Source organism: Tubulanus polymorphus, chromosome 4 (genome assembly GCF_964204645.1).
Source record: "Tubulanus polymorphus chromosome 4, tnTubPoly1.2, whole genome shotgun sequence".
NCBI classification, from domain to species: Eukaryota; Metazoa; Nemertea; class Palaeonemertea; order Tubulaniformes; family Tubulanidae; genus Tubulanus; species Tubulanus polymorphus.
This window is the reverse complement of record NC_134028.1, coordinates 18789350-18802988: the sequence shown is the minus strand read 5'-3', so window position 1 is coordinate 18802988 and position 13639 is coordinate 18789350. Positions and strand designations below refer to the sequence as shown.

The 13639-nt window shown below is 31.6% G+C and overlaps 1 protein-coding gene and 1 long non-coding RNA gene across 2 annotated transcripts; one reads left to right on the top strand and one right to left on the bottom strand.

Moving 5' to 3' along the window:
- Positions 1 to 1592: 1592 nt before the first annotated feature.
- On the top strand, positions 1593 to 4545 carry LOC141904660 (uncharacterized). Its single transcript, XR_012619168.1, has 3 exons — positions 1593 to 1664; positions 3868 to 3969; positions 4073 to 4545. It is a non-coding gene; the product is annotated as an uncharacterized LOC141904660 (long non-coding RNA).
- Positions 4546 to 9741: 5196 nt separating this feature from the next.
- LOC141904363 (uncharacterized) lies at positions 9742 to 13236 on the bottom strand. The gene has a single exon (XM_074792949.1). The coding sequence runs from the start codon at positions 13234 to 13236 to the stop codon at positions 9742 to 9744; it is 3495 nt and encodes a 1164-aa protein (XP_074649050.1).
- Positions 13237 to 13639: the final 403 nt, after the last annotated feature.

The following is a 13639-nucleotide window of genomic DNA, read 5'->3' as shown; positions in this document are numbered from 1 at the left end:
TAGCATTTACTGGTGGTGGTTATTTATTTAAACATATTGATAAAAATGGATCATTATCAGAACAAAAAAGACGTAACTTAACATTACAGAAATACAATAAAGCTGCAGAAGAATATAGAGAAAAAAGACAAAACTATATGGATTATATTAACAAGGAATTATATGATCAGAAGATTTCACATAGAGATTTTCAATCAGTTGATGATGCAATGAGTTTATATAACGCGGTAACCAATAAAGAAAAATTACATCTATACAAACCTAAATTATCAGATTATTATACCCCAAGTAAAGAACAACAGAAATATGAAATAATATGGATTTTAGGTGGAACTGTTATTGTTATATTTGTAGCGTATAGATTTACTAATTAGTAATTTCTTTGCTAAATAAATGGATGATAAAGTTGATAATATTGATATTATTCCTCATGATATTGTAGCCGGTACGCGTCCGCGATTTAGTGTCATCCTCTGGTAGCGACCGATAGGTGTCGTGATCTTCAGGTCTCCTCAATAAGCGTGGCTACAGGGTCCGCCTTGGTCCTGTAGTCCCGGGGAGTGGAACTACAAAGGGGAAATCCTCAGAAAGTTTCCGCCGAAGGGATGGACAGCTTCAGAGACAAAAAGTTTATAGTTCGTAAAAAAGGAATAGGAGAGAAGGAAGCGAGTGTCAGAGGTAAGTCTTAGCTATTGACCCAATTACACGGACCAGACAGGACAGGTGTCCGCCATGAGGTCTATCGAGTCAGGGCCCTTGACTCGATGTCGGAACCTCACAGTCACCCGAGCTCCGGCGCATCTTTTCCTCAGGTCCTCGAGGTGTAACATCATATCGAGTGCCTCCCTGCACGATCTCCTCGTCCTGGCGTAGTATCTTGCCCCCATCTATGTGTCTAAAGACACCCCGACACTCGCCACTTCATTAAGAATAAGATTTATAAACCTGGCCTCAAGAAAGTGGATCCTACTTCGTCCAGAAGCCACCCCCCACGACAGTGATAAGTCTTGTATTGAATAATATAGAAAATTATTATTTCAGAAACGAATAACTACTGTATAATTTATATACATATTTACATATTGCACGTGAAGTTTTTATCACAATAATTGAATTGTACACCTCATTCAAATAAAAAAAAGGGTTAAATAAATTGTTTCAAAATAAATCATAATCTATCTTAGTTATAAATTATTTATAATCTATAAAAGGGCTAGTGCAAGGATCTCTCCTTCCTTGCAAAAATCCACGATTAATGACTCAATGGTCGCTAAATTTAGGCCCACGAAGACCCAAAATAATGCTCATGCCATGGCATAAAAGTAAAAAGGTAAAAGGAAAAAGCCGCCAGGTTGACTATTCCCGATGGATTAAAAATAGGTACATATCGTCGAGTTGACTAACGTCAGAGCCCGGCCTGACCTGGGTTGCCCCAGGCCAGGAGAGCGCGTGTTATTGTTTACCTCAAATCAATGTGGGTCGAGACGAGAGTGACGTTTGCGCGCGCTGACCCATTTTTATAGATTCCGCGCAGTGTGACGTCACCGTGCATGGAGGATGACGTCACACAGCACAAAAAACATGGCCGCCGCGCAAAAGCTCCGAGTTTAAAAGTTTAGACGACTGTACAAATAGTAAATCGGGATCTTACATAGTAGAATAAGGTGAGAGCGAAAAGTGATCAACCTAAAGTTTTGATTATTAAAAGCTGAAATTAATTATACTACTATATGCAGAGAAAATGAGGTGCACAGAATGGGAAATGAAAGGGGCGAGCTAATTATCGCCCAAAAACATTACAATTAAAAAAAAAATGAGGAGGGCTCCGTAGCGGAAAAACAAACTATACATTAACGACAACATTTTAAACTATTTAACAGGAATTTCCGCTACAATATAAATAAAACTAAATTAAAAACATATTTAGAAAAACAAATATTAGAATTTGAATGTGACTTAAAGATAAAAAAGAAAAAATATTTAAAAAGTAAAATTATATATTATTTTATTATTAGTGGTTCGGTTACAATTAGTTCTGTAATAACATTTTTAGCAATATTCAGTCCATTAACACCTTTAGCTATATCAATTGGTGTATTAGGATTAAGTTCAAGTGTTTTAACTGGTATAAGTTCAAAATTGAATATAAAAAGTAATAAAGAAAAATTAAAACTAATATAAAAGAAATTAATAAATTAAAGAATACACTAGATTATACAATAAGTTTAAATGGTCATATAACAGTTGAAGAATAAGATAAATTATTAAAAGAATTAATAAATTATTAATTTTTTAATTATATAAATGGTAGATAGTTTTCCAAAAGCTTTCCAATATAATAAATCAATTAAATATAATATTCCAGCAATAGATTTAAATAAAGATATTTCATATAGAAATGAAGTTTTAAATTCATTAATTGATTTATATATTTATGTTACTGAAACTAATTATTTTAATGTTAAGGTGGAAAATATATTTCATGTGTATACAATTGATTTTAGAAATTTAAATGAGGCAAAACAATGGTTATTAAAATCTAATATGAAATATTGGCAGAAACAATTAAATTTTGCTGTTTATTGTGCAACAACTGGTTGTGGTATAAGTTGGAATGATCATTTAAACAAACCAAGTTTACCATTAATATTATCACTCTTTAGATTTCATACATATTTTCAAACAAAATTAATATTAAATGAATTAGAATGTCCTTTACCAGGTTCAAAATATTTTAATGAACTCAATAATAATATCAATTTTTTCTAAGTTTTATAAAATATGTAATGAATTTAATATTAATTCAAATAATGATTTTAGATCAAAAATTGGTACAATGGGTGGATTAGGAATATTTTATACTAAGTAATTTGGAAAAATAATGACAAATTCAGATATAAGAACACTAAATTGGAATGGATTACCACAATATTATAATAATATACAACAACAAAACAATAATGGTTGGATTAATTTCATTTTAGAAAATAGTGAAGGTTTTACTAAAGCTGGAATACAAAGAATAAATCAATCAATTAGAACTTATTTGATCTGTATTTTAGGCGTGCAAGTTGAAACAAGATCCCCAATAGTTGGAAATGATAACACTTCATTTGATGCGCAGAAACAATTTAAATAGATCAATTGGTCGCTCCGCTTCGCTACCGCTCCGCTCCGCGACCAATTGATTTATTTACAATACACAAATTCATATAATCAAATATATTCAAATAATAATAATTATTCTATTTTTTAACTAAAATACACACGGCTATGAAAATATATTATAGTTTTAAATTACTTTTAATATTTGTTTTTAATGAACTCGACCATTCAACCTTTAACCTAGAACAACTAAACCCCTATTACTCTTAAAATATTTATATACATGAATAAAATATATATGAATAACATATAAATTGATAGATTATTCAATATAACAGTGTGAGTAAAGTGTGAGCTCTTATAGATAGATATAAAGATATATTTTAAACATTATTTCAATATTTATATATGTATGAGTTAAACATTAAAAGTGTTAGTAAAGTGTGATTGAAATAATTCATATATAAACATAATATAATACATAGCTGTTTATACTAGAACATGATTCTATTTGAGCCCATATACATTTTATGTAAAGAGCTATGGAATAAATCTATAAATTCACAGCTGTCACAGCTGTTACTATGACGCTGAGACATATGAGTCATAGTATGCTGCAGAGACATATACATTAGATCATTCTAGAAGGTGTATCGGAACTGAATAGATGACGAGTCATAATCGAAAACGTGTAGAACATTCTAGAAGGTGTACCGGAACTGAATAGATGACGCGTCATAATCGGAGACGTGTTCATTCTAGAAAGCACGCCGGAACTGAATAGATGATACAAAATAACGCTTAGGATATTCTATCTCTCGAAACGCAATTAGGGGTTTATAGTTTACAATTCTAAATCTAAATGTAAGTACTGTTTTTTGTAGTTATTAGGGCTAATAAATATGAAACCTTTAGATATATTTAAGTGTATTTAGTATATCTTTTAGATACCACTAATATCTTTTAGATTAATAAAACGTCATATGCATCAAGAAGCGATAGAGAAACTCAAGATACTCTCTCTGACTGAGGAATCAACAGCAATGGATATCGAACCAATAGAAATTGTCGTAGAAGCACAAAAATCACAAAAGATCGAAGAAGAAACTATATAAGAATTTCAAAAACATTAAGACTCCAATGGTTAAGTTTAACATTTGTTGTTGTAGTTAAATATTTACCGGCAATTGAAAAAATGTTTGTAATTATAGATTTTATATATAGAAATCAAATGATGTATTGGAAGAAACGACTGAACATACTTGTATAATGTATTGTGTAAATCTGCTTGGTGAATTTTTATGTTCAGTCGTTTCTATTTGCATAATGAATATATAATTATGATTAATGCATGCGCATTAAGCAAAAGCGGACATCAATGGCCGCATGTGACTGACGCATGTAACGCGGACATGAATACGTTTGAATTTTCTGTGTTCAGTTGTTTCTATTTTACAGAATTTATAGAATGAATATATAATTATGATTAACGCATGCGCATTAAGCAAAAGCGCGCCTGTATGCGCGCTTTTGCCTCATGCGAACACGTTTTGATATTTTATGTCGGTTGTTTCTATTTTACAGAATTTACAGAATGAATATATGTAAAAAAATATGTATAATAAATGGAACCAGAACAACCACAAACTATCAATATTACAAATAACACTGGTGTTATAAATATATACTACAAGAAGTGTTCTAAGTGTGAATAAGATAAATTAGCTTTAACAGAATTTAGTAAGCGTAAGATTAGCAAAGATGGTTTTCAATATTGCTGTAAAACTTCTACTAAACTATATACCAGATCTAGATTAACACAATTATTCAACAAAGAAACGCATTCAGAAACACTATCTAATTTGTTGGGTTGTTCAGATGAATTTCTCAAATCATGGATTATATTTCAATTCGACGATAAAATGAACATAGATAATTATGGGGATTATTACCATATTGATCATGTGTTACCGATATCTAAATTTAACATGAATGATGAACACAATAAAAAACTTATTTGGAATTGGAAAAATTGAAGACCTCTTGAAAAGAAAGAAAATCAAATCAAATCTAATAAACTAGATTTACAGTTATATTTAGAACAGTTAACAAAGGCAAAGAAATTTATTGATCAATGGAACAATGATCCGAATAATGAACAATACGTTGAATCTTTAATGAGCGGTTAAAGATTAATATAATTTAAATGAAAAATATTAAAAATTACATACCTTCAACTAGCTAGTATTAGTTATTGTTTTTTTAATATTTTCTTTTCAAAAAAGAATACTTTATATCACAAATAAAAAATACTAAAAAACAATAACTAATACTAAAATTCTTTACCTTTAACTAAGCTAGTATTAATCTAAAGAGATACTGGTATCATTTTATAATACTTATAATATTTTTCTTATTAAATTTCTCTAATATAAATGTCAAAGAAATCGAGTAAGAATAGTATTGATATTGAAAAAACATTCGATGATTTGGGTATAAGTGATAATAAGGATCCAGTTGTTTCTAATTCTATTCAAGTTAATAACAATATTGATTATGAATACTATTTATATTGTAAGCATCATCTAGAACTATTGATTGCTGGAGGGAAATCTAAGGATTTCTTGGGAAAAATAATAACTTTTCAAGAACTAGACTCTATGAAACCAGATAAAGTAATAAAATATTTTAAGATTTATGAAGAAGCTAGATTAGCTAGAATAAATGATTCTATTTCAGATGGTATTGTCAAATGTTACTCAAAGTTATGTAACCGGCAAATATCAATTGATGATGAAAATAAATTATATAGTGATTTGAAAGATGACTACTTAGTTATGACTGAATTACAAAAATGGATCGGGTATGCTTCATTCCAATTAGGATCGCTTATGACATTAATTTCTACTGGTGTCACATCAAACCTATGGAATGAAAATCAGGTAAGAACGAAACAGATGTACTACAACCAAACGGCGAAACAGAAAATGAATCAGAACAAAAATTAACTAAAATAAATTAGTGATGGCGTTAAGAAAAAGGTTAGATCCGAGAAACAAATAAAATGGGATAGGGAATTAGGTAAAAGATCTGCAGAATTTGAAAGAGCTAAGAAAAAGAAATTAACTGATATAAATGAGCCACAGAAATTATCTGATATTAATTCAAATAACAATCCATCTGATTCTTCTAATAGTGGAAGAAATAATTACTTATATATTACAATTGGGTTAATCACAATTATTATATTATCCGGTGTAATATATAAATATAAGTATAAATCTGATTATAACAATAATGATTCCAATGATAATAAACCTATCATACCAGAAAATAAGTCAAATCATAAAGTCATTGAAACTAAATCTAAATTATTATCAATGGATTAAAATAAGATGAAAAAAGAACAATATTTAAGAGATTTATATTATAACCCAGAAAGTGAAGTATTATATTCTAACGTTTCAGAATTATGGGGTAAAATTAAATCCGATAAAGAAAATATAAAATATAGCGAATTGAAATCATGGTTACAAAATCAACCAACATATCAAATCCACAAGAAAATGGATAAAACTTATTTAACAAGAAAAGTTATGGTTTCATATATCGAACAACAATGGCAAGCAGATTTAATTGACATGAAGAACTTAGAGGAATACAACAAAGGATATTTCTGGATATTAAATGTTATAGACATATTCAGTAGATACGCATGGTCAATTCCAATCAAAAATAAAACTGGTATAGAAGTTACAAATGCTTTTAAATCAATATTTAAAGAAGCTATTCCAGATAAGATACAATTTGATGAAGGTAAAGAATTCTATAATAAACATTTTTAAAAACTATTATCTGATAACGATGTAGATTATTTTTCAACACACTCACATAAAAAAGCATCTATTATAGAAAGATTTAATAAAACATTGAAAACTAGAATGTGGAAATATTTTACTGCTAATGAAACATATAAATATATCGATGTGTTAGGTGATTTAGTGAAAGGTTATAATAATTCTAAACATAGTTCTATAAATATGAAACCTATACAAGCTAGAAAAGAAGATAATTCAGAAATAGTTTGGAATAATTTATATGGAGCATTTGTTACACATGATTTCGGTGATCCTAAATTTAAAATTGGACAACATGTTAGAATATCTAAATATAGAAAAACATTTTATAAAGGTTATACCCCTAATTTTACAGAAGAAATATTTAAGATTAAAAAGATAATATTAACTAAACCATTTGTTTATAAATTAGAAGATCTAAAAGATGAAGAAATATTAGGTTATTTCTATGAACAAGAATTATCACTTGTACCAAATCCAGATGAAATAGAATACAAAATAGAAAAAGTATTGAAAACAAAAACTCTTAAAGGAAAAAAGTATTCTTTGGTGAAATATAAAGGATAAGATGATAAATTTAATGAATGGATTTTATCTAGTTAAATTAAAAAAATAAATGAATAAAGATTTATCTATATTTGAACCGCATAATATGTTAGTTACTGGAGTAACCAATTGTGGTAAAACACATTTCATTTGATAGAAATTAGATTTGTTAGAAACTATATATAAGAATCATTTTGATTATATAATATTATTTTGTCCTACTTATGAAATGAATAAAACATATAATAGAGATATAGTTAAGATGAAAAAGTTTATTATATTAAATCCTAAAACAGTAAAAGAAAATTTAGATAATTGTATTAAAATAGCAATTGATACTTATAAAGGATTAAATACATTATTCATTATAGATGATTGCGCAAATTTACATGATTCAAAAGTGATAGAAAGTGAGTTATGTTATCTGGCTTTCTCTGGGAGACATTTCGGGATAACAACATGGGTTTTAAATCAAAAATATAATTCAATTGTTAAAGACTTTAGGGAGAATATAAGATTTCTAGTTTTATTTCATAACAAAGATAGAAAATCTATGCAACAATCATTGGAAGAAAATCAAATTATACCTACTGAGTTACATGATGAATATATGAATAAATTAAAGAATAATAAAGGTTCAAAATTACTTCTGAGGCTTCAATTTCCATATGAATATAAGTTTATAGAATAAGATATTTTAAGTATTTATGTATTAGGTATGTATTAGGTATGTATTAGATACGTATTAGATACATTAATACTTAAAACCCCCTTTTTTAAAATAAATATTATTCATACAATTTTCAACCAATTTATTTTTATTTTTTCAACTAATATATGAATAAGTTTGAAAATAATAAAGGTTATTTATTATTACTGAGGTTTCAATATAAATTTAAAAAAAAATATACAATTTAAGGTATTTTCAAATAATATGTATTAGATATGTATTAGATATGTATTAGATACATAAATACTTAAAACCCCTTTTTTTATTTACTATTATTTTATACAATTTTCATCCAATATTATTATTTGAGTTAAATATAATTAATATGTTAATCACTTTCAATATCATACCCTAACAAAATATTTCCAAACTCTCTACCGAATCTTCTTCAAATTCTTCATTATTGTTATACTTATTCATCCTTTTTACCACATCATCAATAGTTACTACTTTATCTTTCGTAAAAAATGTATCCACATTATCTTTAATATCAATACTGTAACTATAGTTTCATTATCATCTTTCTTAGTGTTTTTTCCTAATATTTCATTGACAATGTTTGATTCTAATATTTTATTAGTATCTGTTAAATCTAATTCATCTTTATTAGGTTTTGCTAATAATAAATCTTCATATAATTCTTTACCATTTACTTTTTTATTTGAAACAAACTTTGTAACATATTTAAATGGGTGTTCTATAAATTCTCTTATACCAACACGTTCTATAACATTAGTAATATGTACATTTGTATTCATGTGATTATTCCAATTTGATGGAAAGTTTGAAAATTCACCATTACAATAATCACAATAATTTCTATTTTCACTAATATTTAATATTATTTCATTATTTGATATAGAAGGTAAAACATTATTTGATGTAGAAGGTATATTATCTATATTATCATTAATATTATCTTTTTTATTTATATCATTATTACGTTCAATTAAATATTCTTTGTATTGATTTAATTCATTTAATAAAAATGTTCCAATATATTCATTTATTCTTTTATAAGGTATTACATAATATAAATTATCATTGATTTCTTTATCAGCTTTTATTCTTTCATATACTTTACCTCCTTCCATTTATTATACTAGCTGAATACCCGTCGCTGACGGGTTTCTATGGTGTGTGAACAGTATGGTTTTAATAGTGTCTCCTGGGTTATTAATATCAGATTGAGTTTCAGACGAATATAATATAATGCTGACAGGGATGGATAAACAGAAGGAAACCATAAGCAAATAGATGTAAAATAAAATGTATTATATATCTATGAATTCATAAATTACACTTAAAAACGTTTCTACTTATGACGGCAACAATTTTCAAATGCGCAACAATTTCTTAAGGTACATTAATCTTTTTTGGGGCAAACAATTTAATGAAATTTTACATTAAGCCAACAATTCTGAAGGGTAGATAAACTGTTTCTATACGACATATTATTTCACAATTCGAATAGGGCAATTATACATTGCATTGCAGTATTTATTACAGTATTTCTTTATACACGACATTGTCCGTATATTTAATTTCACAGTTTTCATCATTGGGTTTGTGAGTACACAGAAGTTTGAGATTGCTGCACGATGTGACACGACTCATCGCTACGTACAGCTGACCATGCGAAAAGAAACTTGTAGGCAAATAGATACCAACACGATTCAATGTTTGACCTTGAGATTTGTTGGCAGTTATACCGAATGCTAACTTAATTGGGAACTGCCTACGTTGCATTTGGAAAGGATACAAAGTATCACTGGGCGCCATCGGTATACGCGGAATAAATAGTCGATTTCTTGCATGAACACCAGTAGCTATTACGGCCTCGATAACATGATCATGCAGATGGGTAATGATGTATCTAGTGCCATTACAGTGTCCATGGGCGGGGTCTAAATTTCTGAGTAGCATTATTGGACAGTTTTGCTTTAAGATGAGTTTATGTGGAGGAAGTCCAGATGGGTTTAGAGAGTGGATGAATTCCAGAGGATACTGGTGCTCATTTTCCAGTACCGCATCTGAACTGAGATATTCACGCTGAGTACCGGAGAACTTTGAGATCATGCGGTTGTTGACCTTCTCAACAGCTTTGTTAGTTGGAGCGATAATAGCCTTACTGCATAAGGAATCAGGGGACACACTATCACCAAAAACAAAATCGCACAGATCATCCAACCTGTTAGTCGGTAATGAAAGGTGATCAGGAACTGTAACGGTGTTGGGTCCAATGTCAGCGAATGTTTCAGTCGTACCATTACCTATTGACATGAGGTAGCTGGGGAAATCCTGATCATCTGAAAGTTGTAATCTCATATTTTGAGTAAGCTGCAACATTTTCACGTGGGGCCATATGTAGGAACGCTTTAGGGTAGCATCAACAATTTGAGGTCGAGAGCCATGACGGACGACAGGTAGAATTTGTCGCCAATCTCCCGCGAATACAACAGTAAGACCTCCAAATAGCAAGGGATTCTGACGTATATCCTGTAATGATCTATCAAGACATTCAAATGTATGTTTGTTACCCATGGATACCTCATCAATTACCAAGAGTGTTGTACGTCTTAGCAGGTCAGCTGTAGCAGTATTGTTGGAGATATTGCATGTCGAGTCTTCTTTGACATTTATAGGAATTTTACATCTTGAATGTAGTGTTCTGCCATTGTCTAGGAGTGTGGATGCAATACCAGAAAGAGCAGTTCCTAATGCTACGAAACCATTGCATCTTGCTGCCGTTAGAATAACGTTAAGCAAGTAGGTTTTCCCAGTTCCACCACTGGCATTTATGCAGAAAAGTTTGCCTTCATCATTCTGAAGTGATCCAATGACAGCATCATAAATGAGTTTTTGTTCATCATTTAAGGTTGGCAGCTTTTCTGTGAGTGCAGCGTGCAGTGCTGGCATATCATAAGACGTTTCTTCAGAAATCACTCTGGGCAAAGAGGTGACTGAATCCAATACTGGTAATGGAAGCGAGAAATCCAATGCAAGATCCAGGCCTTCACGTTGAACTGCATGCTGTAACTGTAGTAGAACTTCATTCTCAACTCTGGCAGTAACGTGATCAACATCCATTTGGTGCATTATGTCCCTGCTTAACTCAGTTCTCCATTTGTTCCAAAACTGCAATGGGTCTGATGGCCTGCAGTAGATTAGAAGTGTGGCAAAAAAGTTCCTTAATTGTGACCCAAACTGTAGATTTGAGGCTTCTTCCATGGCACGATATATTTCTCCATCATCTGTTATGAGGCCGAGTTTCATGCATGCATCTTGGAATGTAGGGCATAGTTCACCGTTGATTGTTCGAAGGTCTTCATAGCTTGTGGCACCTGCCCGATGGTGTAGGAGCATTCGCAAGAAATACAGTTCAGTTTGATGGGCACTTAATGATATCGTGGGTATACGTCCTAGTACATCGGTTGTTATTTCACCATTAGCATTGACTGTTCCACGTTTTCTTCGTTGCCATTTTTTACCCGACGTGTTCCACGTGAAGTATCTTGGGAATTCTGGATACAGGATAGTTCTAGAAGTTTCATCCTCTGCATTCATTTGGAAGAAGGCTGTCAATTTGGTGGTGGGCGGTCCATTTTCTACAACTGTAGCAGCATCACTTGCTTGGAACAGCACAGTTTGTTCTCCTGATAAATGACACGGCAATTTCTCAACTGGAGGATATTTTTGGTGAATGGGGAAGCCATATATCTTCCAGAACGCTTCACTTGCCGATATGTAGCGTGCATTGAGGTAGGTGGATATTTCATCTTGGGCTGACGATCCATCGTCCGATGAAACAATAACTTTGTCCTGTCCCTTTGTGATGTACTTATATAGATATTTCACGGCCTGTATAGAGTGAACGACTTCAACATTAATATGAGCATCATATCTGAGTGACAGCAGTGGGTTATATGGAACCACAAATGAGTTGTCGACATCAAAATCAGCACCTCGGATACGAATGGTGTGTCTATAGCCCCCTTGATCTGGGGATCTTCGTCTGTAAACAGGGTAATTGTCGTCATGGACCACTGTTCGCTGAGAAAACATCTTTGGGAAATCTCTTGTGCATCTCCTGCTAACGCCAATACCATCCATGCAAGGATTCCCGGGATTTATTGTACCACATGGTCCATGTATATTATTTGCGGTTATTATTTTATGCAGCCGTGGATTGCATGCTATATCGGGAATTTCTGCACTCACTACCTGGTCAATGATTTCCGGCGTCCTTGGCTTATCGTCGTTATCCATAATGAGCAATATGTGGGCATGTGAAAGCCCGCGTTTCTGCCACTCTATTGTTGCAGTATGTGCTTTCACGCGGCCCAACACATGCTTCTTCAGGAGGTCATCCATCAGAGAGTCAAATTTCAGTTTGAACACTCTTACAGCAATGTCTGGTCGATCATGTGCTCGCTCACCCGGATTTAGAGATTCCACTATTTCAGGCCACTTTGGATTTGTTGTAAAAGTGATGAAATAGTCTGGTCGTCCAATGTATCGGACAATAGTCATCGCATTTTGAAATGCCTCTGAATAGAAGCGCGGAGATCCATATATTGTTGGTGGTAGAATTATTTTTTTACCTGGGTTCATGACATCACCATTCTGTATGGCATCATGTAATCCTTGGTATTTTTCGGCTCTTATGGTCTTCTGGTGTAATTTCGCCCATTGCAGTCGGGACATTTCAATTTTAGCCCACTGATCTACCGCATACTGTTGTAACAAACGACGACTTTTCATTAGAATATTTGAATCATTTTTCCGAACATGGAGGCGGTACGAATAGAAATCTAATGCGGTGAGTGTTTTATTATCAGTGGTTTTCAGACCTAACTGCCAACCATCCGTTCCATATGGGAAGAGAAGAACATAATGTAACGGATCATATGATCTGTGTAGATTACTGATTTTCTTTAAACCGCCTTCGCGAAATTGTACTATAACATCAGCATTTCCGCATACATCTCCGGGCATAGAGCTGATACCTCAGACGAAGTTGGTAAGTTACATAATCTACAGTGCTCAAGCGATGGTTTCAATTTCTTGTCAGCATGTAGGATGATGCGAATATCTTCATCTGTGCTAGATGTCAGTTCTATGGCACTTTTAAATGACTGTACATATGAATTAACTTCGTGAAGGTATTGTTGCAATTTGGTCAGGATATCACGATTCAATGCACTCATATGCAGCAGACGATTTTCAACCTCATTATCGGTGTCATAAAAAAATAACTGTGCGTACTTAGGCGTGGATGTCTCGTCTGGAAGTAAGGAACCAATATGATGGTACATTTTACCTTGTATTTTAAATGTGGGATTAAAACCTGGAGGTGAAACAGTAGTACAGCCAATTGATGCCAGGGCTAAAGCATTAT